General features: G+C 41.3%; 2 protein-coding genes across 4 annotated transcripts in view; one reads left to right on the plus strand and one right to left on the minus strand.

Annotated features, from left to right (window-relative positions):
- The window catches only part of LOC124544606 (uracil phosphoribosyltransferase homolog), a 39,338-nt gene extending 36,694 nt beyond the window's left edge, over window positions 1-2,644 (minus strand). For both annotated transcript variants that reach the window (XM_047123199.1, XM_047123198.1), the window contains exons 1-5: window positions 2,349-2,644; window positions 2,218-2,260; window positions 1,979-2,128; window positions 1,671-1,815; window positions 1,272-1,402 (exon numbers count right to left, since the gene is read on the minus strand). In XM_047123199.1, coding sequence (XP_046979155.1) covers window positions 1,272-1,402; window positions 1,671-1,815; window positions 1,979-2,128; window positions 2,218-2,260; window positions 2,349-2,491 — 612 coding nt within the window. In that variant the 5' untranslated portion in view covers window positions 2,492-2,644. The remainder of the gene's footprint in view (window positions 1-1,271; window positions 1,403-1,670; window positions 1,816-1,978; window positions 2,129-2,217; window positions 2,261-2,348) is intronic.
- A 9-nt stretch (window positions 2,645-2,653) lies between these two features.
- The window catches only part of LOC124544607 (trafficking protein particle complex subunit 3), a 35,041-nt gene continuing 11,130 nt past the window's right edge, over window positions 2,654-26,564 (plus strand). Inside the window, exons 1-3 of one of the 2 annotated variants that reach the window (XM_047123200.1) lie at window positions 2,654-2,810; window positions 14,924-15,118; window positions 15,197-15,379. In XM_047123200.1, the coding sequence (XP_046979156.1) occupies window positions 2,772-2,810; window positions 14,924-15,118; window positions 15,197-15,379 (417 nt within the window). In that variant the 5' untranslated portion in view covers window positions 2,654-2,771. The other variant, XM_047123201.1, reaches the window with a different exon arrangement.

Raw genomic sequence — 26,564 nt, forward strand, 5'->3', positions numbered from 1 at the left:
GCCACAGTATTACTGCACATTATACATGCACGTGCTTAAACTTTTGTTGGGTGTTTGACTTTTTCCATACCACTTTGACGTGCTTGTTAAAAAGCTATTAACACAAATGCTGTTGTGGAATTTATGTTATTAAGCCATAGAGTTTAGCACTAGTGTATCTACACATATTACTAAATTAAAGTCTCCCACAATGTTTTTTGTGTCTACATGTGGAGATTAATCTCAGGAACTACTGTAGGGATTTAGATATAGTTTTCACTAATAGATAGACTGATTCGCGAAGAAGGTTTGTGTATATAATTATACAACTGATGAGTGTAATATATGTATTGTTGTCCATTCCACATTTAATTGGCATCTGAAGTGACATCTTTTGGCAATGATGGGAGTTGCAAGTTGATCAGCTACAGAGGTGGTATTTGGTAGGAGAAGCAGTAAACAGTTGCCACAACTCCAGAGAGCAACCAAGTTTGAACAGAATCTGTACATATCTATACACATATTATAAATTTAAGTCAGCTGCTGGGTCTTTCTGTCAGTATGTGGAGGCTAATCTCAAGAACTTCTGTAGAGATTTTGACATGGGTGTCACTAATGGGCTCATTTACAAGGCAGGTTTGTGCGTATTATTTATTACCACTATGACAGGCAAGTAACCTGGCAGAAGATACTTAGAGCTCCACTACCTGTGCAAAGTTGGGGCAGTTCACTACTAATGTCTAAATGCAGAGGATACAAAATGATGCTACTGGCTATAAAAGCAGATAAGAAAAAAGAACAACATATAATGAAATTTGTGTAATAAAAACTTTGGTATCTGGAATGAGATACAGCATGGTAATTTATGAGATTATTTTTGTAGAAAGTACTCTTAAGTAATTTCACATTTCAAAAGGATTGGTAAGATTTAATATCTTCACCCCACTTTCACTTATATGTAGATAATGTTCAGTAAACTATTTGTTGGAAATTTAGGAGTATCATGTAATTTTTTGAATTTATCTTACAGTTATAATAAAAAATGCGTTAAATATAAATTGAACACAGAACTCTAGAAACACTACAGATCTCTTTATTGCAACTAGGCCTACTTTTATTCTGTCTCCTCATTCACTGACTTTGCCTTCTCACTAACAAACTGTAATCTTCCAACCTAACTCATATCTTGAGCTATGCTACATCAATCTGCCTACAACTAAGATTTTTTGTGGGGCAGACACTGCCTTACTAGAGACCAAGCACAAGATGAGCCTTGTATGCAAACTAAGTACCTGTGGGTATGCTGCAGTCACTAGTTTCGCTGCAAATGGCGTGCAGAATAGATTTGAGAGAATTATATTTTCCTCTGGTACATGGTGTTCCCTGAGGACAGCAACTGCTTTAATCACCGTGTTCCCTGTACCTGTAGAAGAAGATAACGCTGAGCATTACTCACTGAAATAGACAAGAAAGACTTGGTAATTTGATCTGCAACAACTGTATTAAATGTAAAGAAAGCCTATATTCGCAAGGTGATTAATTTGTCTCTGAAGTCCTTAACAGACTCCTACACCATAAGTGGTTTGACATGAATAAACTTCGGGAAGCTGCTGTACATACTTAAGAGCAAAGGCTGTTTTCAACTAAGCAACAGCATAAAGGCAATGCTAAATTTCTAATGATTTACTCACTCATGATAGGGTACATCACAAGAACTTTTCTATCTGCGATGTCCTCTGGAAAGCGCGCATACACCACACGAGCTTCGTGAGTTTCTGCATCCGATTCTACCAGTATCTTCCCAATTCGAATTGAACGGCAACAATCGCGAAGCCCCTGAAGGAACGACCAAACATTTACGTGACTTCAAATATTTTCCAGTCAACTGGAAGCTGAGAAAGTAAATCGATTTGTCTGCAAACAACTCTTGTGTAAGTACATGCACTTGCATCAGGCTTTAAATATCAACCATCAGTTTCTAATTCTACTCTTACCGTACCTGTTCCATAGCTTCTCCGCTTCTTACTATACTAACTCCACAGTTTCCTTTCTGATACTTTAGTCCTTCGTACTTGGCCCCTGTCGGTGTCGTGACAACACATTTCGTGAATGGTAACTGATTCAGGCTTTCTTCAATTACGAGCCGGATCTGAAAAACGCATACTGTTGAACACGCGGCCTATCCATGGTACTACGAAAATTGTGTCTTCATTAGCCTTGCGCGCTAGATGAACTTACTAAGCGATCTGCATAAAATTTGAAATCACTTCTGGAGGTATTTCTGGAAAAAAGGTACGTGTAAAATTATAAATTATTCTACAACTTAAAGTAGCCGTAAAAATAACTTCCAAAAACCACTCGTTTTTAACCTGTCTCGTAGTATTGTCTGCAATTCCTTCACTTGATCATTGTTCGGCAGTATCTTCAAATTTGGACCGTAATCTTCTTTTATTTCATTTTTATGTTCAGGTAATCTACTGATTAAACCACTTAATTCACCGGCACTTCCCATAATATTGCGAGGGATAATATTGTTCTCTTGTAGTCTGATTACGATGAGAGCAGCACTTTACAGACTCTCGTAAGCGCCTACGTAAATAGCGAAAAAATCGTGTGATCCACACTGTCGTACATCCACATTGCAATTCGCGGTGCGAATCACGAGTCAAAGATAATAAATTAGCCATGTTTACAGTTGCTGTGCTTTGTTTTGACATGTGGGATGTTTTTTCGATTGGAGAACATTGGCCCTTGACAGTGAAGTGTGAACAACCTGAACAAGTGAAGTGATCATGTCCAGGCAAGGAACTCGGTTGGATGCCAAAAAAGTGGTAAGTAATTACGAGACAAACGGTAGGAGTAATGTAGTAGCACAACTGCAAGTTGCGTCGAAGATGACCCGTTAGCTGATCGATGACAGAAAAACAACGAATGGGTAACTAATAAATTGTAGCTGCTCATCCCCCGTTCAATCTTATGCTCTCAATAATTCCTGTTGTCATTAGCTATAACTGGATGAGGGTATTGAACTAAAAAATTGTATTCGTGACACGCCATTATGTTTGCATGAATAGGGCAGTAACAGTTTATTTTACGGCACAGAAGCCATTAGTTGTTGAACCAGTTTGCCATCCTGAGTACCACAAATTAATTCACTGTATCAGAAAATTATTGAAAAAACACTCCCTGCATAGAACATTTTCAAATTACGTAGGCAAGTTGTTTGCCCACAGTTATAAAATTCCTACTGCTATCCATGCCAGTGCCGAAGTTAATACAATGCAATACAGCCCTGGAATGTGTGAAAATTATTGGATGATGTAGGTGAACGGCATGTGTAGATTATTTTTGTCCTTCGGTGCTTCTGAAACGTGGGGACTGTTTCCCCCCTAGAAACGAGGCTACTTCTTGCAAACCACAGAGCACATACACTTTATTTTATTTATTTCTTACTCCATCGATCCAACTGTGATAAACTCTCAAGGATATAGTGTGTGCCAGTAAACAATCAATACAAAGGTAGTAGTAAAGCAGTCAATCAGACAAAAGTAATACTACATGTTTGCTATACACATATGTGGTAAGAGTGGCAGATTACATCAAACATTACACATAGAAAGTGAAAACAAATTAAAAGCCAGTGAAAATGACTGTGAATGTTACATGGGTATGGTACCTACATCATTGCTCAAACTTAAACTATGGTATATCATACTCAAAATATCTGGTCCACAGACCTAGGCTAAAAAACTCTTCTAAACTGTAAAATAACCTTTCCAGTAGAAATTGCTTCAGATGCTCCCTAAAAGAGGAATGGTTATCAAATTTGTTTTTAATATCTGGATGGAGAGCATTGAAAACTTTTGCATCAGAATACTGTACACCCATTTGCACCATAGTCAGGTTTTTACATTCATTGTGGAAATTGTGCTTTCTCCTGGTATCATATGCATGGTATTCACTATTTCTTTTATGGAACTCAGTATGTTTGCCGATGGAACCCATAAGAGAAAATATGTACTGGGACGTGATAGTAAGAATTTTTAGTTTCCGGAAAAGGCTTCTACAACTACTTCTGGAGTCTACGCTGCTCATTATTCTTATAACACGTTTTTGGGCCAAGAGTATTTTCTTTGCTAGTGTTTTGTTTCTCCAGAATATAATACCATATGTTATATGAGAATGGAAATATCCACAGTATGCTATTTTCATTGCATGTATGTTTCCGCTCTCGGAGAGAACGCGTAGGGCAAAAATCGAGCTGAATCTCTTCTGAAGATTTGTTATATGATGAGACCAGTTTAATCTGGAGTCAATTAAAATGCCTAAAAACTTTGTCGTCTCAACTCTTTCTGTTGACTCTGTTGCATATTTCACAGTTAATTCATCCTCCATTTTAGCAGTTGCAGTGAACTGAAAATAATTAGTCTTATCAAAGTTCAACAAGAGTCCATTGAAGCTAAACCATTTCACGAAATCAGTAAGAATATTCTTGACAGATCCTTGAAGATCTTAACATGTATGACAATCAATCACAATGTAGGTGTCAACTGCAAAAAATGGTAGAAAAGCACTGTAACATTGTAGGCTACGTTGAGATAGGTCATTTATAAATATGAGGAATAGTAGGAGACAATGGATCCTTGGGGCACTCCACATTTAATGGTTCTCCATTCAGATGAAACCAGGCCACTATGGATCCCTTGGTACTATATACTACTGCTTTCTGCTTCCTATCTTTGAGGTATGATTCTAACCACTTATTTGCTAAGCCACTTATTCTTAATAGGTCTGCTTTCTGTAATAGGATTTGGTGGCTCACAGTGTCAAACACTTTTGACAAGTCACAAAATAATGCAGTTGTTACCATTTTGTCATTAATTGGTTACAGAACATTATTTGTGAAAGCATAAATTGCTTGTTCAGTTGACCATCCCTTTCGGAATCCAAATTGACTTTTGCTGAGAATGTTATATTTATTTAGATGTTCCAAACTTCTCGTGTATATAAGCTTTTCCAGTATTTTAGAAAAGGCTGTTAGAAGAGAAATTGGCCTGTAATTTGTGACTTTGGTTTTGTCACCTTTCTTGAAAAGGGGTTTTAAAACTGCATATTTGAGTCTGTCAGGCACAGTTCCATGTTGTAAGGATGCATTAAAAATTTGCCTAAGTACATTGGAAATACGGAAGCGTCCGATCCCGCCCGTCTGCTTTGACCCATGACGTCACAAATATGGCGGAAACGACCATAAACCACGATTCCAATATGGCGCATATAAAGTCGCTATGTACACATTGTGAGGACGAAAATACAGAGAAAAACAAACACACACACTTTCCACACTAACGGGACAAGTGCGGGAAATGGGGTGTTTTGGGTGGGGGGAAAACTAAATATAAACTAATTTAGACACCCACCCCCATACAAAACAACACAAAAAGATGAAAAAACCGACATCACAAAACTCCCCAAATAGCACTAAACAGTATCATCTGGAAACGGACACTTCCCTTGACCTGTATAGCTCAACAGCAGCTCCCGATCCCATAAATTAGGATCAAACACTTCCCTTGGCCTATATAGCTCAAAAACATCTCCTGATACCAACGTACACTGCCACACATCGGGATCGAACACATCCCTTGACCTGAGCACTTAATTTTATCCGTCATATCCATTCGTGAACAAAAACAACCGATTAATTTTACTAAAATTACTACACGACGTACAGCGAACACTAAATTAACCTTCACACAAAATCGTTAACTCACTGAAACGAATTCAACTACAAACACAGCTGACACACTAACAATTCTGGATAATGAGTAAAAGCAAACCGAGCCCATTACACCACACGAACGTAAACACTGAACGTACCACCAGAGAGCACAACAAACCACAACACGACGACATCTACAAACATGCCACACTCAAACCAAACTCCGTGACGTCACACACGACAACACCCTTACGTCACGGGTCAAAGCCAATGCGTGGGATCGGACGCTTCTGTCGACCCAGTACATCACTAATCTAAGCACAGCACTGTTTTAGTAAATTATTAAAGATATTATCTACCCCAGTGGAATAAGAATTCTTGAGGGAGATGATTATTCTTTTAATTTCAGATGCTGTGACAGGTCTAATGTGAATTTTACGTGTGTGTATTGTCTTTTGCATCCTATTTGTTCTGAAACTGGCAATAAGTGGTTGTTGAAAATATTGGCTATGTTATCAGGATCGTGTACTAGATTACCTTCATGTTTAATTTTGAGTTCTTCAGAAGTTCTTATGGTTTTCCCTGTCTCCCTTCTAACAATGTTCCAGATAGTCTTAATTTTGTTATGAGAGTTATCAATTTCTTGATCAAAATACGATGCTTTTGATTTTTGGATTACCTTTTTTAGTATCTTACAGTACATTTTGTAATGGCTAGTTTTCATAGTGTCCTTAGCATTCTAGTTGCGATGTAAAGTTCCCTCTTGGTTTTACATGCTTGTTTAATTCCCTTTGTGATCCAGGGTTTGTTCTGTGATGTACCAGTTTTGCTTCTGACAGACTTTTTTGGGAATACCTCTTCAAATCAGGCCTGAGAATTCATTTATGAATATACACTACTGGCCATTAAAATTGCTACACCACGAAGATGACGTGCTACAGACACGAAATTTAACTGACAGGAAGAAGATGCTGTGATATGCAAATGATTAGCTTTTCAGAGCATTCACACAAGGTTGGCGCCAGTGGCTGCACCCACAATGTGCTGACATCAGGAAAGTTTCCAACCGATTTTGCATACACGAACAGCAGTTGACCGGCGTTGTCTGGTGAAGCGTTGTTGTGATGCCTGGTTAAGGAGGAGAAATGCGTACCATCACGTTTCCGACTTTGATGAAGGTCGGATTGTAGCCTATCGCGATTGCGGTTTATCGTATCGCGACATTGCTGCTAGTGTTTGTTGAGATCCAATGACTGTTAGCAGAATATGGAATCGGTGGGTTCAGGAGGGTAATACGGAACGTCATGCTGGATCCCAGCGGCCTCATATCACTAGCAGTCGAGATGACAGGCATCTTATCTGCATGGTTGTAACGGATCGTGTAGCCACGTCTCGATCCTTGAGTCAACAGATGGGGACATTTACAAGACAACCACCATCTGCACGAACAGTTCAATGACGTTTGCAGCAACGACGTTTGCAGCAGCATGGACTATCACCTCAGAGACCATGGCTGCGATTACCCTTGAAGCTGCATCACAGACAGAAGCACCTGCGATGGTGTACTCAACGATGAACCTGGGTGCACGAATGACATGATGGTCGCTTCCGTGTTTGGCGACATCGCGGTGAACGCCAATTGGAAGCGTGTATCCGTCATTGCTATACTGGCGTATCACCTTGCGTGATGGTATGGGGTGCCATTGGTTACACGTCTCGGTCACCTTTTGTTCGCATTGACGGCACTTCGAACAGTGGACACTACATTTCAGATGTGTTACGACCCGTGACTACCCTTCATTGAATCCCTGCGAAACCCTACATTTCAGCAGGATAATGCAGGACCGCATATTGCAGGTCCTGTTCGGGCCTTTCTGGATACAGAAAATGTTCGAATGCTGCCCTGGCCAGCACATTCTCCAGATCTCTCACCAACTGAAAATGTCTGGTCAATGGTGGCAGAGCAACTGGCTCGTCACAATACGCCAGTCACTACTCTTGATGAACTGTGGTATCGTGTTGAAGCTGCATGGGCAGCTGTACCTGTACACGCCATCTAAGCTCTGTTTGACTCAATGCCCAGGCGTATCAAGGCCATTATTACGGCCAGAGGTGGTTGTTCAGGGTACTGATTTCTCAGGATCTATACACCCAAATTGCATGAAAATGTAATCGCATGTCAGTTCTAGTATAATATATTTGTCCAATGAATACCTGTTTATCATCTGCATTTCTTCTTGGTGTAGCAATTTTAATGGCCAGTAGTGTATTAAATTTGGCATTAATATCATCCACCCTGTATACTGGGCTCCAGTCCATCTGTTGCAGTTTGTGTTTAAAGACATTAAGTGAATCACTAGTCATTATCCTAATAGATTTCCAGGTGGAGATTACTTTCTTGAGGGGGGTGTGCTGTCATGTAGAGTGAGGAGCTGTCCATCATGGTCAGACAGACCATTCAAGACAGGGATGACAGTGAAGCAATGGTGCCTACTTAAATCTGTAAAAATGTTGCCTATCAAAGACTGACTCTCAGGTGTGATTTGGAGGGAAAGTCAACTACTGGAGTGAGATTATATGAATTCATCAGATGCTGGGGCTATACTTTCATGTTGTTTTCTGTTACAAAGTCTACATTAAAACCCCAAAGAATGATTATTTCCTTATTTTTAGAAAATAGAGTAGATAACAATAATTCTATTTGCATCATAGAAGCCCTTAGGGCTTAGTTCCAGGTACCCTGTAAATTGCCACTATTATTACTGGGGAGCTATTTACTGTAACTTCTATTGCACAGGCTTCAAATAGTTGTTCTAAACAGTATTTACGTACATCTATAGATCTAAATATGACTTTATTTTTAACAGAAATAGCTACACCACCTCTTCCCTTGATGTCTCTAGAGTAGTAGCTTGCAATGTTGTAGTTAGAATCTAAATGTAATAAGTTAATACCATTTGTGATATGATGTTCTGTAAAGTATAATATTTGAACATTGTTTATAGAATTTCTGTCTTTTAGGCCTGTATTAACAGACTTCTGATCTATGTTGCTGCTAAGTCCCCCAATGTTTTGATGAAAGATGGACAGATTAGACTTGTTTGTAGAGGAGCCACTTATCTTGGGTGCTTCTTGTTCTTTGCATCTGTAGTTGAAGAATATTTTAGATGTAATGGGCAAACTACTTTCCGCCTGCTTGCTGTTCCATGTCCAGTCTGCTTGGCTGTTGTGGTTTCTTCTTTTGCTGGTGGTACTTTTTCCTTTTCTTCTTCTGCAGGTGACATTACGGCTAAAAAATTCTTGGTGTATTTGTTGAGTATGGCTTCTGCTTCTTGGTGACAATCAAGTGGTGAAGTTATTTTTGTAGCTTGCAAAATTTGTGCTTCATTCACCACCATCCTTTTTGGCTTGAACCATTTCGTAATTTGAGGTTGTTTTACGATTTGATTGTTCCATTCTGGCCTTCTGGGTTTAAACCACTTCGTAATCTGCAACTGATTGAGGGCTTAAGTGTTTGCTGCTCACCAAAAACCGTTTGTAATTTTCATTAGGGTGCTACTTGTTTCTTAATTGTGAGGCGAGTTAGTAGTAAATATTTTATCAGCAAGAACCTCTTTTTCGTGATGTGTTTAAATGAAGGCCATTAGCTGTATAGAACCTTCACTCTAAAATGTTTGTGTCTGTTACATCAACATTCTGGAAATGAGAACATATTTCCGTGAAACTCTTGTTAACGACACTAATTTCGCGGTTCATGCATGACCAACTCGGTAAATCATGATGCTGTGAGACATTCCAAAGGGAACATTTGTATGAGTTAAATTATTTAGACAATTTCTCAGTTCTGTGATAACCGTGTATGATTCATTTCTATAAACATCATTAGCTCCTCTGAGCAAAACAACAAAATCATCCATAGTCAAACTAGTTACTTCATTAGATTTTGTTAGGTTTGTTAGTTCTCATAATGAGGCCCCAGGCATCACGAATCCAGATGCCCTGAAGTTGTATCTTTCCGTTAACACTATAGAAATTCCCTGGGCGTGACTATCCCCTAATACACAGATCTTCTCATGTTGATACATCCAATACTCATGTCCTGGTGTAACTAAAAACTATAGAGAAAACCTCAGTTTATGTGAACCCAAGTACCCAATCATACTGTAATTATTGATGGAGACTTTAATCATCCAAACTACAATTTTGATAGTGGTGGGCGTGATAAGACACCCTATGAAGCATTACTAAATGCCTTCTCTGAAAACTACTAAGAAGAGATTGTTAGGAATCCCACTCATTGGTGAAAACTCTAATGCCAGCAACATTGGTGAAAACTCTAATGCCAGCAAATAGATCTGCCCTCTTTGAGGCCAGTGGGCGGGACATTCATAAATGGGCATTTGCCTGGGAATTTGCCCAAGGCAGTTTTAAATGCCCAAAATCTGGGCAGTTGTAAACAAAAGTACTTTTAAGGTTTTTACTGCTAGAATGTATAATTTACCAATTAAAATACAGGAATAGGACAGTACGCCCAATATAAAAAGTTAGTAAATATTTACACCTGCCTTTATTACTAAGAAGGAAAGAAAAGAAAAGAAAAGATAAGCATGTTTTTTTCTACTAGTCTCTCAACATGCTGTACGAAGGAAGGGCACATGTTGCTGACAACTGCTTATATTTATAAATCCCTTTTAATTTTTACCAGTTCTACACCTCTCTCTCTCTCTCTCTCTCTCTCTCTCTGTCTGTCTCCACACACACACACACACACACACACACACACACACACCATTGAACAGTGTAGTGATAAGCCGGTATAAAATACGTTGTCCTCGGGTCATTGTTTTGTAATATAACATGCTTTATAGTCTGTGTCAAACCTCTGAATATTACATATTACTGAAGAATGATTATTGATAACAAAATCATTACTGAACATATTAAACAGCTAGCATGTGTTTCTGAATGATAAATGTGATTCTTAAATATTAAATTGTTTATGGTGAAAAAACAAAAAAAATTATTTATTGTCAGATGTAGTGACTTAGAGACAGACTATAGTTTCCTTTATTTATCGACTTTTGTATGACTGCAATGCTTTGAAGATAAAATGAGAATACTAACATAAAAAAGATTTGATAACAAAGAATCGACACTGGAATCGTTTGATTCCAATACTAGTTGATTCCTAGAGGATCCACGATTCTTGAAATTGTGGAATCAGTATTGCTGCATGACATATCCCTAACTAAAATCACTATGGATAATTTTTTTAACTCTAATTCCAGTTGTGAGATTTAAAACTTTCCCGGCCTACATATTGTTCCACAAAATTTCGGGCGAACTGCCGGATGTTTGCAACTTCCTGCCACAATATTTCGGTGTGGAGTCTTCTAGTCATCTTCAGGTGATACTGGCGAAAACTCCCTGAGCTCTAGTATTCAAGGCCCCTTGGGCACATGCGTGGTGGATTTACTTGGTGTTGCACATGAGCTACTTGAGCGCGTTCTATTCTGCTGTGCTGCGTGTCTTACGTGGTGAAAACTCACCGCATCGATATTAATTCAATTGTCTTCCTGTGGTTCCATCACAGACCACTTTCCTACCATTGGTCTCAGCAAAGATGCCAAATACTTTGCTAAGTCGTAAGTGGCTGCTCCAATATTACTTACAATTGGACATAATGGCATGTTATCCTTCTGAATCTTCGGCAATCCATATAGCCTAGGTGGAACTGAACTATTTGGTTTCAGTTTCTTAGTTACCTCCTTTGGTAAGGAACTGTTAGTCAGAAGTTCTGCTGTTTTCCTCGCCACTCGGTTAGTAGGATCGTTATCTATTTTGCGATATGTTGAGTCGCTTAATAAAACATTAATCTTATTAATATAGTCCTCCCGTAGCATTAAAACACTAGCATTACCTTTGTCCGATTTAAGTACCACTGTATCCAGGTCTGCTCCCAAGTTCCGGAGGACTACCCTCTCCGTAGGTGAGATGTTGCTCTGCGGCGGTGCAGCTCTTGTCAACACACATCAAGACTCCCGGCACACTTCTTCAGCTTCGTCTGCAGCAAGACGACGACGTGCGTTTGGGAGGATGATGGTTCAAACCTGTGTCTGGCCATCCTGATTCAGGTGTTCTGTGAATTCCCTAAATCACTTCAGGCAAATGCTGGGATGGTTCCTTTGAAAGGAGTGTCCAAGTTCCTTCCTCATCCTTCCCTAATCTCAGCTTGTACTCCACCTCTAGTGACCTCCTTGTTGATAATTCCTCTTTTTTTGTAGTAGTAGTAATGTAAAAAAGAAGTGCCTTTCTTTGAAGGCCTTCACACACCAGAGGATTTATGCTGGTCTTATTGATACAAAGTCTTTTCCACTATGATGCCAGCGTATCCATATGATCCGATTACAATTTTTTTATTTACAATTTATACTTGAGGAGATTGATGGCTAACATTTATCTACTAATTTTGACATATTTAAGATTGCTAATTGGTAACACAAACTATCATTCTTTAATTTTGTGTGAAATGTTTGTCCATGTGAACTTCTGACTTGCCAGCCATTGTGTAAAGCTACTTTATCTTATCTATTTTTACCATAGGTAATCCCATAAATTCCTTCTTTGGTGTACATACATTAACATAGCTAAATGTATTACCTGTTTTTGATATGGACACATATGCATATGTAGATAAATGCGTTTTCACTTAGATTTGGGTTTACACATTTGATTTTTTTCCAATTAGTTTAACACTGAGGTGCACAGTTGTTCTGTATGAAAGGGCAAAATGGTGTATTAAATGTGCAAGCAAGGTTTACACTTGGCGTGCTGGCTGATGGGAGGGACTGTAAATGGGAAATGCCTTTGCAGACACTTCCATCAGCCACCACGCCAAGTGTCAGCATTGTTTGCGCGAACAATATTTGTTTCTCATTACAATACACTATCTACAACGGGTAAGGTTTTGCGTTACAAACAACTGAAGAGTCTTATATGCCTCTACCTTGATCAGAACATACTTATTCCAGATGGTCAACATTGTCACATATCAATATTAGATTTCTTTTGAAGAATTATTATGAGAGTTACATTTGACGTAACTATTGCTAGTGTATCCACAAAATGTATGCTTTTCTCTCATATTCACTTTTAAATTTGTTAGCCCTTAGGCAAGAAATAGATATTATATGCCAACATTTCTACTTACTTCATTTCTGGTTACTCTTTTACTACTGTTTATGCACGAATCCTACCTGTTTCTTCATCGAAAAAGTTGGTGTGGATTGTACCTTTCATTGGTTTACAGTCCACAGATTGTTTTCAATATTATTGCTATTTTTGTTGTAGTATACTGTATCAGGCTACTAGTTTTTCTCTGCCACACATGCAACATTTAACTGAACATCTTAGTGTTCGTGTGAAATCTTGGAATTGCAACATTGATGTCACTAACCACATTTTCTTGTTCTTCAGATTGACTGTCGGATATTTCTGAGACTTCTTTGTTTCTGTTTAATTTAATTTCCCTGATACATCTCCGTGGTCTTTCTCAGTCTTCCCACCCTGTTATTAGTGCATATTTCTTTAAACTGATGACATTAATGTTTTATACTCAGATCTTCAGGGGAAGGGGGTGTCCATTTGAGATTTGACTTTATTAACATGGAACAGTGTGCTAAAACATTCTTAATTCTGTTCCACATAAATTATTACTTGAATGTATTTACTCTTTAAAATGACTCAGCACCATCCACTTACTATCTATGTGACACAATGTCTCTGGAACAGCAGGTAACTTTCCCAAATGCTAATCCAGAATCTCACATGCACATCCTGGTGCCCTCCTCCATGTTGGTAGCTACTCCACAGCCACTCAGCTACAATCCCACCCTTTACAATTCTGCTTGTGTATACATTGTGACTGTTCTTAGAACATTTGCTACCACCACCTTCATCATCATCATTCAGTTTTCTTTTCTCATTGCCTATGAATTTCTTACAAGTCATTGTTCTTAATTTTGTCTTTTGCTACTCGCTAGCCAATTTATGTTTTCATAGTACACATTTTTAAACATTTCTTGCCTTTGTTACTGCAATTTTACCTTATAGCTTAGCCAGTGACATTCCAATCCAAAGTGTGTAGTCCACACTGCCTGCAGCTGTTGCCACAATACACACTACTAATAAATCAGATGTAAGCAATGAGATGCAATTCTGACTTGATCTGACAGTAATACTGAATTTTTCATGTCTTCTTAAATAATAATTAAGTTAAGCTTTCCCTTCAGTCCTGTTACTATACTAAAACATGTTACTATGTTAAAATTCAGCTAACTGAATCAGCTGCTGCATTTCAGACTCTCCTCTAAAAAGCCTTGAACTCCAGTTATTTTCACTTGGGTCACCCGAGTGTTGTAAAGAACTAACAGCTTGTCCTGTATTAGGGGAGGGGGAGTTGCTCACAGTTTTCTCTGTCAGGATGACTCTGTTGAAATAGCCTACTTCCCAGGTTAAATTTAACGCCCGATGTGACTGGAACATCAAATTTCTACTGCACCTTGTCAAGATAGGAGAATTACATGGACTGATATCGAGAAGAAAGTGTGATGTGTTATGGACATAATGAACAGTATGCAAAAACTCAAACTAACGAGGCAGGGTGCCCACCATTATGACAGTTAACACATGTATACAAAATCAGTGACAAATTAAAAGAAAATCCGTTCTTTTGGCATTGGCAGGATACCCTCTAAAATGAAAGCTAAGACATTTGCAAAGAAAACATGAAGTCCGACATTAATTATTAGGGCAGTTTTGCTAAGACAAGAAACTGTAACAGAAACACAAGGGAAAGTATTTATAGAATAAAGCAGGTTAAATTATAATTCACCAAGTAGAAAAGTTTGATTATTTTGAAACATATTGAAACTTGCATGTTGAGTCAACTCCAACTGAAGTGTGTGAGAATGGACATACAGGTATAGTCCATCTGGATTAGAGTCCACTGTGTCGTTATGTCTTTCTTAATTAACTCATAATTAAGATCAGGAGGCCTATATCTTATTTGTTTGTGTGAGTTCAGAATTATAGAGGTCAAAAGTGTGGATACCTGACTTGAAGCAACTGTAAAGCTTTGCAACGGAAATGCACTTCTCAGAAGCCTATTAATTTGACTTTCCAATAAAGAATTTCACTTTAATGTTTATTTCCTTTTTATTTCAGAATTCGGAGCTGTTTACCCTCACATATGGAGCACTGGTATCTCAGTTGATGAAAGATTATGAAAATGTTGAGGATGTTAACAAACAGTTGGAGAGAATGGGTTACAATATTGGTGTACGGTTAATAGAAGACTTCCTTGCTCGAACTGCATCTGGAAGGTGTTATGATTTCCGTGACACAGCAGAAAAAATCCAGGTACCTCAACATCTGTACACTTCATTTTTATTTTGGAGACATTTATTATGTTATGGTAACAGAAAATAATCATTTTAGATGGGCTTCAGGCTGTTTCTGGGTGTAACCCCTGTAATTACAAACTGGAGTCCAGCCGGAGATGAGTTTTCTTTGCAATTTGAAAGTAATCCATTAACAGAATTTGTGGAGCTACCAGATCATTGCCTGACACTGAAATACGCAAACATTCTCACTGGTGTCATCAGAGGAGCTTGTGAAATGGTAAGAAACTATTTTCACTGAATTTTTTTTTTATGTTTGGTTTGCAGTCATCAGCAAGTGCAAAAATGCTCAAGTAAACATGAAGTAGTTAACATAAAATTTTTCTGAGTATTGTACCATGTCATATTGTAAAAACTATACTGGAGAAACCAATGTTTCGGGACTGTAACTGTGGCCTAAACGTAGGTTTCTCCAGTAATAGCTTTTCAGAACTGATACTGTGCGATACCCAAAAAACTTACACAATTAAGATATGAAATACTTTCATATCTTAACAAGGGCACCCACACATGGGGGCAAAGGGGGCCCACACTCCCCTCCCCCTTCCCCCTGTCCGCAGCTGTCAGGTAAATGAAAAAAATAGAGTGTAGTCTGGTGTTTTTCTTTTGAAATAAAGAATTAAAAGTCTGTATTACACAGGTTTTTAGCAGATCAGATCTAGAACATTTTTATGCCCACTTAAAAGTCACTATTGGTCCTCCAAAAATTCAAAATACTCCATACTGCCAGGTCTAGCCCCAATCCCCTCCTTACAGGCTCTAGCCTCCATCCCCTCCTTTCAAACTCTCATATGGGTGCTCTAGTGTATAATGCACACATTATGCAGGAATGAGACAAAATGTGTTGATAGAACAATGAATATGCATTGACTGAAGTCTGAGATGGCCAATCCATTTAAAGACAAAAACATGATTATTTTCATTCAAAGCCATGGCAGCACCCTGAGGTATATTAGGCGATCTGCAGCTCCACATCGGCCACGCGATCCATGTCCCGTGGGCACCAAGATTGCTTGGTGTAATTCTGTGCCCAACCTCACTGCAGTCTGCCCTTCTCTTCCTTGACAAGAGAAGAAGCAGAAGCACAAGAACAAGGGCAAGGCCCCACTGGTACCCGCTGAGGTGCCGCCTTCCCCTCCTCCAGCCAATGAACCAACAGTCTGACCCCACCTATATGGACATTACCCCATCCTTATCGGAGACAGATGGCAGCTTGGGGGCGTGACCGGCTCCGGTCCATTCGCTTTCCGCTTGGACTCCAGCTTGAGAATCCTCCAGTGAAGTTGTAATGGCTATTTGAGTCACCTCCCAGATTTGCAGCCTCTTCTTTCATCCTACAGTGCTGCTTGCATTGCTCTCTAGGAGACCCATTTTGTCAATTCTTACTCACCCACCCTTCCTGGGTTCCATGCTTTCTGTCGAAACCGAATTGGCCCCTTGGGGGCTTCTGGTGGTGTTTGCACCTTGGTCCGCAAGGACATTGTTAGTAAATGGATTCCCCTCCACACCACTCTGGAAGCAATAGCTGTCAGGGTCCATCTGGCCACTCCAATCACAATCTGTGATCTCTACTTCCTGCCTAAGAGGCCGCCCACGTCCCTTGCCCTAATCCCCCTTCTTCAACAACTCCCTTCTCCCATCCTGCTTCCTGGGGGACTTTAATGCCCACAACCCTCTTTGGGGTAGTCACATGACTACTGCGCTGGGCAGGACAGTTGAAGCTGCTCTGGCAGGGCTTGACCTCAGTCTCCTAAACACTGGCGCTCCCACACACTTTATTGTGGCACATGGCACTTTCTTTGCCATTGACCTCTCCATCTGCAGTCCCGGCCTTCTTCCCTCCATTCAGTGGGGTGTCTACGATGACTTATGTGACAGCGATCATTACCCGATTGTTTTGACCTTCCTTCAGTATATCTCGCTCCAACACCCTCCCAGGTGGGGCTTCTCGAAAGCTGATTGGGGTGCCTTCTCCTCTGCTACCATCCTCCCTGTACTACCACACAGTAGTATTGATGAGTCTACACAGACTTTGACTGCTGCCATTCTTTCCGCAGGTCCCTTCTTCCTCGGGCTCCCCCCCCCCCTCCCCCCCTCCCCCAGAAGATGGTTCCTTGGTGGACTCTGGAAATTGCTGCGGCCATAAAAGACTGCCGCCGTGCTCTTCACTGCTTCAAGTGGCACCCTTCTACTGCTCTCCTTCTGGTCTTTAAATGATTCCGTGCCTGGGCCCATTACCTAATCAAATTTTAGAAACGGATTTGCTGGGAACAATATGTAGCTGCCATAGGACCGCACATCCCCTCCTCACAAGTCTGGGTGAAACCCAGGTGAATTTTTGGCCATCGTCCTCCCACCGGTGTTGCAGGAATTTCTGTGCATGGTGTTGTTCTTACCCATCCGGACTTTGTCACAGAGCATTTCACTCAACACTTTGCCCAGGCCTCTGCATTGACTCAGTATCCGCCCACATTCCTCCTCCTGAAAGAGCGCTCGGAAAGACTGCCTTTGTCTTTCGTTTCTTGCTGCTTGGAGCCTTATAATGCCCCTTTTAGCGATTGGGAATTCGCCAGCGCCCTCGCCCTTTGTCCCGACATGGCTCCTGGACCGGACCGGATACATAACCAAATGCTCCCAACACTTCTTGGTGGCTGGCCACCGTCATATACTGACCCTTTTCAACAGATTGTGGAGTGAGGGGGTATTTCCTACCCATTGGCAGGAAAGCATTGTTATTCTGGTGTTGAAGCCACAGAAGCCACCTCTTGTTGGATAGCTACTGTCCAATTAGCCTTACCAACACCCTCTACAAGCTCCTTGAACGCCTGGTGAGTCGGCGATTTTTTTGGATCCTTGAATCTCGGCACCTTTTGTCATCAACTCAAGGTGGTTTTCACTGTGGCTGCTCTACGGTGGGTAACTTAATCCACCTGGAGTCTGCTATCCGGTTGGCTTTTGCCCATCGGCAACACCTCATTGCAGTCTTCTTTGACCTGCATAAAGCCTACACCACCACCTACCGCCACCACATCCTCACCACCCTTCATGAATAGGGCCTTTGTGGCGCTCTGCCCATTTTTATCCGTAACTTTCTTTCTTGTTGCTCTTTCCAGGTCCAAGTTGGTTCGTCCTACAGCACTTCCCATTGGCAAGATAATGGGTTCCACAGGGTTCTGTGCTGAGTGCCCCTCTCTTTCTCGTTGCCATTAATGGACTGGTGGCGGCTGCTGGGCCAACAGTGTCCCCCACTTTATATGCTGACGATTTTTGTATCTACGTCACTTCCTCCATCATGGGTGCTGCAGAGCATCATCTACAGGGGGAAATCTAGTGGACACAATCTTGGACTCTCTCCCATGGCTCAGTTTTTCGGTGGCCAAATTGTGTGTCATGCATTTCTGCCGTCGCCATACAGTCCATCCCCATCCGGACCTGTTCCTCAATGGTCAATCCCTCGAGGTGGTGGACACCCATCTTTGCCCAACAAGCTCAGGGCGACAAAGGATTCTACAACTATGTGGTGGTCCTCCTTACGGGCCTCTCATAAAGCCTCTGTCGTTCTTTGCTGGCTCCACATCGGCCATACTTGGCTGACTCATGGTTATCTCCTCCATCGTGAGGACCCCCCCCCCTCTGTTGTGGATCACTGTTGACTGTGGTTCACCTGTTACTGGACTGTCCTAGCTGCCCTGCACCGTACTTTTAGCTTTCCTGACTAGTTACCCCTGGCATTAGCTGACAGTGCCTCAGCGGCTGATCTAGTTTTACGATTTCTTCATGATGAGGGTTTTTATCATTTTATTTAAGGGTGGGACCTTCAACCTTAGTGGGTGGAGGGGATGGCAGGCCGTCTTGCTTCCCCCTTCGCCCCGATTGGACTGGCTTCGACTGGGCCTGGTGGTTCACCCTCCGCCCTCTGCCTTCCCACTCCTTTCTTTATGGGGTCTGTTTTATCGTGAGTATCTATCTTGTCTACCTGTGCTTCTTTCTTCATGCCCCTGTCATTAGACACTTTCTTTCCCTCCTCTCTTCCTCCACCTTCTTCCGTCCTTCTCTGTCAATAATTTGTAATTTTATAGCCATTGTAGTTCCCTCTTATAATGTGAGGCTTTATTGGTTTTAGTTATTCCAAGGTCGGAGGGACTGATGATCGCGTAGTTTGGTCCCTTTCTCCAATCCAACCAACCCGCCCACTCACCCGCCCACTCACCCGCCCTCCCTCCCTCCCAATCATTCTGGCCACCCTGTAGTTGCTGGCTTCCATGCACACACCGAATATATATCTGCCTTGGTTGATCAGCACATGCAACCCATAGTACAAAGACTCCCCTGCTACATCAAAGATAACCGACCATTTCCTAAATCATCTGAAATGCAGACTCGTCCCACTGCCACCACACATCGTGCTTGTCACCATTGATGCCACCTCCCCCTATACCAACATCCCCCAGTGCATGGTCTGTCTGCTATTGAACATTTCCTCAGTCAGCACCCACCTGATTCCAAACTCAGGGCGTCCTTCCTGCTCACCTTAATCAAATTTATACTTACCAACATTACTTCACCTTTGAGGAGCAGATATACACAGATCAGGGGTACAGCTTTTGGAACCAGGATGGCTCCATCCTATGCCATTCATTTCATGGGTTGCTTGGAGGGGCTTTCCTGGAATCCATAAGCCTTCAGCCCCTGGTTTGGTTTAGTTACATTGATGATGTCTGTGTCATATGAACTCATGGCAAGGCTAACCTCTTAAAATTCGTAGAATCTCTAAAAATGCTTTTTCCCAATTAAATTTCACATGGTCCTATCCTGAATCCTATGCCACTTTTCTTGATGTTGATCTCATCCTCACCGAAGACCAGCTGCACATTTCTGTCCACATTAAAACTACTAACAAACAACGGTTTTTGCGTTTTGACAGTTACCATCCTTTCTGTGTCAAATGTTCCCTCCAATACAGCCTTGGCATTAGAGATAAATGGATTTGTTCGGATGCAGACTTTACAGCAGTACACCACTAGTCTCATCTCAGCCTTCACAGGGCTCAATTACCCCACCAGCCTAGATTGAAAGCAGATTTCCTGGGCCATCACATCCAATCCTGCTACTGCTGATCCCTCTAAGAAACAAATTCGAAGTACGCCACTCGTCACTCAGTATTATCCTGGTCTTGAATGTATGAATCAGCTACTGCGACAAGGCCGTGACTTCCTAAAATCATGCCCTGTAATGAGATCCATTGTGTTACAGATTTTGCGCGCCACATCTAGAATATCTTTTTGTCATCCTCTCAATCTCCGCAGTATCCTTGTCAGAGCCTACGCTCTTCCTGCACGCATTTTACCCAATGGCTTCTACCTGTGACCATCCCCATTGCAAGACTTGCCCTATGCGCCCTTCTATCGTCACCTATACCAGCTGTGCAACTGGAAAAACATATACTATCAGAGGGAGAGCCACCTGTGAAATGACATAAGTCATATAATAGCTGTTGCGTAAACACTCTTTGGTCTTTTACGTCGGCATGACTGCCACCAAGTTAGGATGAATGGGTACAGGCAGAGGGTGTATAGTGGCAACTCAAAATATTCTGCTGCAGAGTGTGCTCTACAGCATGACAGTCGTAACCTCAGTGCGTGTTTCATCACAAGTGCCATCTGGATTCTCCCCCCAGACACCAATTTTTCAGAACTCCACAAGTGGGAAGTAGCACTACAACATGTCCTAGGTTCTTGCCACCCACCTGTGCATAATGTACATTAATTTCTTCCGTCTCGGCATTTCTACACGGTAACTACTACTTTCTTCACTAAGTTTTTGTTTTCTACTTTTTTTTATTTTCTGACCTGTCAATTTTTCACCATCTCTTTACATGCAATGCTTTTAGCTTTCCACTCTTATTAACTCATTCACTATGTTTTAGCAGTAATCTCTGTCTTGTATATTATCCTGTGTTCCACCTTTAAGCTCTCAGGATCTCGGGATCTCGTCCGGTGCAATCCCCAGCAATCAGTCTTTCCTTCTCATTCTGTCCGGTAAGTCTCCCCTGATGCAGGGTTCTAGGTGACTTTTCTGAACTCTACCCCTTTTCCTTAACCTCTCCAGTTCAATTCCCTTCACCCCTCTTCCTTCCCCTTCAACCCTTCTGCTGGAAGAAGGAGCCACAGTCTCTGATAGCTTGCATGAGTAAAACCTTTTTTATATATGTGTTCTCCTGCTGCCACTTGGTGAGTAGATTTTTTATCTATCCATTTATGTTATATAACCAACAAGTTTGAGGTTCTGCCTTCCACCGAAACTGAAACGTTGCCAGTGAGGCTCACTTCTTGTGTCAAGATAGGCAAGTGCAAAAGGGAAGGGGTCTAATCATTGTCGGGTGAAATGTACCCGTTAGGGAAATGCAGTAGCTAGCAAGCATCACCTTATGCACCCATTGATCCTGGGGATGTATGCGAAGTTGCAATACTTTGGGGGAGGGACCCTTATAAAGTCCAAAGTTTTCAAGGCAGCAGTGTAACTAAATTTGGCACAGTTGTTAAGGCATGTTATATGGAAGCATACATACATTTTCATGCTTATTGAAGTTACAAATTTTTAATAATAAACAATTGTAATTTTTCAAGAAGGTGAGTACAAATGTTCCTTTCTTGAAAAATTTGTCAGAGCGAAATTAATGTATTTTTGTGCAAAGTTTGATATACCATTATTACGAATATCTGTGGACCAGAATATTAATATCTTCTTTTGTTAGATTTCTACAGCTCTCCAAATTTCTGTGAAAAAAATTCTAATCTTAGGGCTTTTCTGTTACATAAAAGCCATACTATTGTAGTAAATGAAAATTCCTTCCAGAGAGTTTTTCACTATAGCATTGGCTAATTACATGCCAAATTTAAGTTTTATAATGCCAGTGGTTTGCGAGGAAAAGGTACATAAAGTTCGAAAATGTAAGTTATGGGAAACCAGAATCAAAGATTTGACAGTCTTTATACACTGAAGAGCCAAAGAAACTGGTACACCTGCCTAATATTGTGTAGGGCCCCCGCAAGCATGTGGAAGTGCCACAACATGACACGGCATGGACTCAACTAATGTCTGAAGTAGTGCTGGAGGAAATTGACCCTGTGAATCCTGCAGAGCTGCTCATAAATCCGTAAGAGTACGAGGGGGTGAAGATCTCTTCTGAACAACAAGTTGCAAGGCATCCCAGATATGCTCAATAGTGTTCATGTTTGGGGAGTTTGGTGGCCAGCGGAAATGTGGGGGGACACAGTCATCAGAATGCACAATGGACATAAATGTATGCAGCTGATCAGACAAGATGCTTATGTTCGTGTCACCTGTCAGAGTCTTATCTAGACGTATCACTCCACACCATTACAGAGCCTCCACCAGCTTGAACAGTCCCCTGCTGACTTGCAGGGTCCATGGATTCATGAGGTTGTCTCCTTACCTGTACACGTCCATGTGCTCGATGCAATTTGAAATGAAACTCGTCCGACCAGGTAGCATGCTTCCAGTTATCAACAGTTCAACGTCAGTGTTGATGGGCTCAGGCAAGGGGTAGAGTGTTGTTTGTGCCGTCGTCAAGGGTACACGAGTGGGCCCTTGACTCCAAAAGCCCATATCAATGATGTTTCGGTGAGTGGTTCGCACGCTAATACTTGTTGATGGCCCAGCACTGAAATCTGCAGCAATTTGTGGAAGTGTTGCAATTCTGTCATGTTGAGTGATTCTCTTCAGTCGTCATTGGTCCCATTCTTGCAGGATCTGTTTCAGGCTGCAGCAATGTCAGAGATTTGATGTTTTACTGGATTTCTGATATTCATGGTATACTCATGAAATGGTCGTATGGGAAAACCCCACTTCATCGCTACCTTACAGATTCTGTATCCCATTGCTCATGTGCCGACTATAACACCATGTTCAAACACACTTAAATCTTGATAACTTCCCATTGTAGCAGTGGTAACTGATTTAACAACTGCGCCAGACACTTGTCTTCTGTAGGCATTGGCGACTGCAGTGCCATATTCTGCCTGTTTACATATCTCTGTATTTGCATACGCATGCCTATACCAGTTTGTTTGGCATTTCAGTGTATTAGGCCATTCCTTATCTCGGTGAACTAGTGCAAACCATATGCATTTTCCTCATCATCCTTAAATAGTTTTTTCTTTGCTTGTCCTATTAGGTTAACCTGATTTTCAAATTGAGTTACAATAATGTGACCTGTGTCAGTTCTCGTTACCGATTTCCTTCAGTATCAACAGTGTTACAGCTCATGGATCAAATTCTAGCCACTGTAGAGTCTGTAGTCTGCCAAGGACAGCATAGTCAAAAACTAAACAAATGTCATACATTGCAACTTCATAGGCAATCGTCGAAATATGGTTTTCCTATCATTATGATTTCAGTCTTTTTTTTTTTCTTTCACACACATTTGTAGAAGTTCTGGATCTGCTAAACGTCAAAATATTCCACACATTGTGACTGCATAAAACTGGAAGAAAACACCCCAGGAATAAATAATATGAGGAAAGAACAACAAAGGGGAATGGCCCCATGCAAACTTTCATTAATTATTATTTTTATCACACTTAGGTGTGCAATTGCAGTGTAATATTCAGGAACTAAAATTTCAACATCATGTAGTAAATGAAAATTCAATAAAATTTTTGTCACAATTTTGCTTGCTTTCTTGTACATCCCCCCTTAAAGATGTTGAAGAGGCTGTTTCTGCAGCCATTGAGGGATACAGGGTGCAACTTACTGCAGATTGTGGTGCACGTTGAAACAAACAATGCTTATCACATGGGCTCTGTGATCATAAGTGGATCATTCCAGTGACTGGAAGAGATGGTTGAGAAGAACAGTATATTCAGAGAGTTTCAACAAAGTGCACTATCTGCAACATTGTCCCCAGAACTGATCTTGGCCTCATGCATGTAAGTTGAGTGGAAGGCCTGAACCATGATATATGACTGGGACATACCATTACAGGTATCTCGTATGACACCTTTCGACTATGTTTAGCCAATAGTCTTTTCATCAATGCTTGGACCAGTTTTGAGCTTAGTCTTAAGCAGAAGTCTCAACACGACGACTAACACAGAAGTGTTTGTCAGTCTCCTGTTGTAACTTTAGCAAACCTTGCACAGATCATGTACTACATTTCATTAGCCAGCTTGTGTTTTCAGTGCTGTGATTCAAATTAGTTAATAAAACAGGTGTCACATTAGGAAGCGTCCATCCACTCACTCCGCACCAATTTTCATTAGTCTGGGGAGGGGTCATAACTATTTTGTGAGTATGTGTGTGATGGGCCTTAAGCCATTGCTATACTTCTTCCTTTCCCGTTCAGCAGTTTTACTCACTGACTGTACCTTCTCAGACTTATTCTGTAGGACAGATTCCTTGCAGACAACCTAGCTTGCTTTTAGGATTCCTATTATGGCTTTTCGCACCTCATCCCATTATTTTACATGACATATTTAGTTTAACTTATATTTGATCCCCTCATCTAGGTTTTCAAATTCTTTTACAGACTGTATGGGCCATGTGAGGAAAGTCTCCCACTACGCAGCATGGTAGCCAGTACATATGAAGGGGAGGGGGGGTTGTCGGGTACTCACACGGTGGTAAGCCCCCCCCCCAATCCCCCCCTCCCTCCAGATCATGCATGGTTCACGCTATTGATACCCAAGCTGTCACCTCTACATGCTTTCCAAGAAGTAGGTGCCTGTCCATTTGGGAGCACTGGGACTCTGGGCACTGTTCATCAAGCCAGGTAGCCTTTGTTCTGGCTGGGTGGCACCTCTGGGGAGAATCCTCGTTCAGAATAGGCAGCATCATAGCAGGTATTTAACAACATGAAACAAACAATGTTATCAACCAGTGGCCTTGAGGCTCTGGAAATCTCTTCAGACAGACCACAATCATTAACATGTTAGAAACTTTACCTCCTTGACCACACAGTGGAAGAGAAACAAAACCAAATGCCTTGCAGATATTTACTATTCTCAGTTTCTGTTCTGTGCCTGTCACTCTACTAAGTGAATGTTCTCTGTGGAGAATATGAAAAACATGTATGGTGAGCTATCTTCCTTAAGTAAATTAAGAAATGGTTTCATCTTCATTAAGATGATTAAGATTCTACCCAGTCCCAACTTTACTCTCTTGGAAACAACTTGGTGATGTACCTTTTACCATAATGCTCAACAAGGACTTAAACATGGTATTAGGATAAATTTTTCACCAGGACTTAATACTGTAGATATATGAAGATTTCCACAAACACTTGGAGAGCGAGCGATCCACTTTGTATGTCGAGGCCTGCAAGAAAACAAGTTTGACACCAGTGCATTCATGCTTGTTTTAGAGATAGATTTGCTTTCAGAGAAGGTCAAAATCGTGGTTTACTGCTGCGATGTGAAGCCATATTTCCCATCCTTGATGTGATGTTTTAAATGCCAGCACTTCATGCATATTTCTTCCCTGTGTTCACACAACCCAGCTTGTGCAGACTTGCCAGCCACTCATGAAAATTGAGTTGTGCGAATGACCACCCAGAACTGTATTACCTTTATGAAGGAACATAAAATCCAGGAACTGAAGGTTACAAATCACCTCTCACATTTTGAAGCTTGGCAAAAATATGTTTGATTGTATTCAGTCTCTGTGATATTGACTTTTGCGACCACTGTGGCCAGGTCTTTGACAGTACCTGGCGCATGTACTCCCCTGACATCACTCTCTGTAGTCACGCACTTAACTTGACCATGGGGGCAATAGACCATCCCCTCTCATGATTCCTGCAGCACCGTCGTCAGTATCCTGCACTCGGTCAGAGAAGCATCCTCCTCCTCAAGTGCCTACCTGTGACAGGACACCCGTTCAGGAACCTTCACTCTGAAAATCCACAGATCAGCAACCCACCACCAACCACTTGCTGATGGAGCCACAACTTTCGGGTCCTAGCGCTGCCCACTCTTCTTCCATTTCTACACCCACAACAGATATGCCCTCATGAGTCGAGACCACCAAAAGATGTGAAACAGAAAAAGAAGAATCAAAGAGAATGCTGTTCCAGTGACCCAGGAGATGCCAAATCCTCCCATGCTATTAGATTCCAAATTGATATTTGTTGAGGTTGTTCCGTGACAGGTGACAGGTGATCATGCAACACGACCTGTCCTCCTGACCCTTTCGTGCCCCCCTTTAACCACTAGACACTCAAAGCTATGGTCCAGTGGAAATGCATGTAATGGATATTACTGTCACCTGCCAGAACTACAACAACTAATGTCCTCTTGTTTCACGATCTGTGTTGCTCTCAAAGAAACACAGTTCACTGATGACCATTCTCTGACTCTGTGAGGTTATTGTGTATTCTGTCGGAA

Source organism: Schistocerca americana, chromosome 8 (genome assembly GCF_021461395.2).
Source record: "Schistocerca americana isolate TAMUIC-IGC-003095 chromosome 8, iqSchAmer2.1, whole genome shotgun sequence".
Taxonomy (NCBI): domain Eukaryota; kingdom Metazoa; phylum Arthropoda; class Insecta; order Orthoptera; family Acrididae; genus Schistocerca; species Schistocerca americana.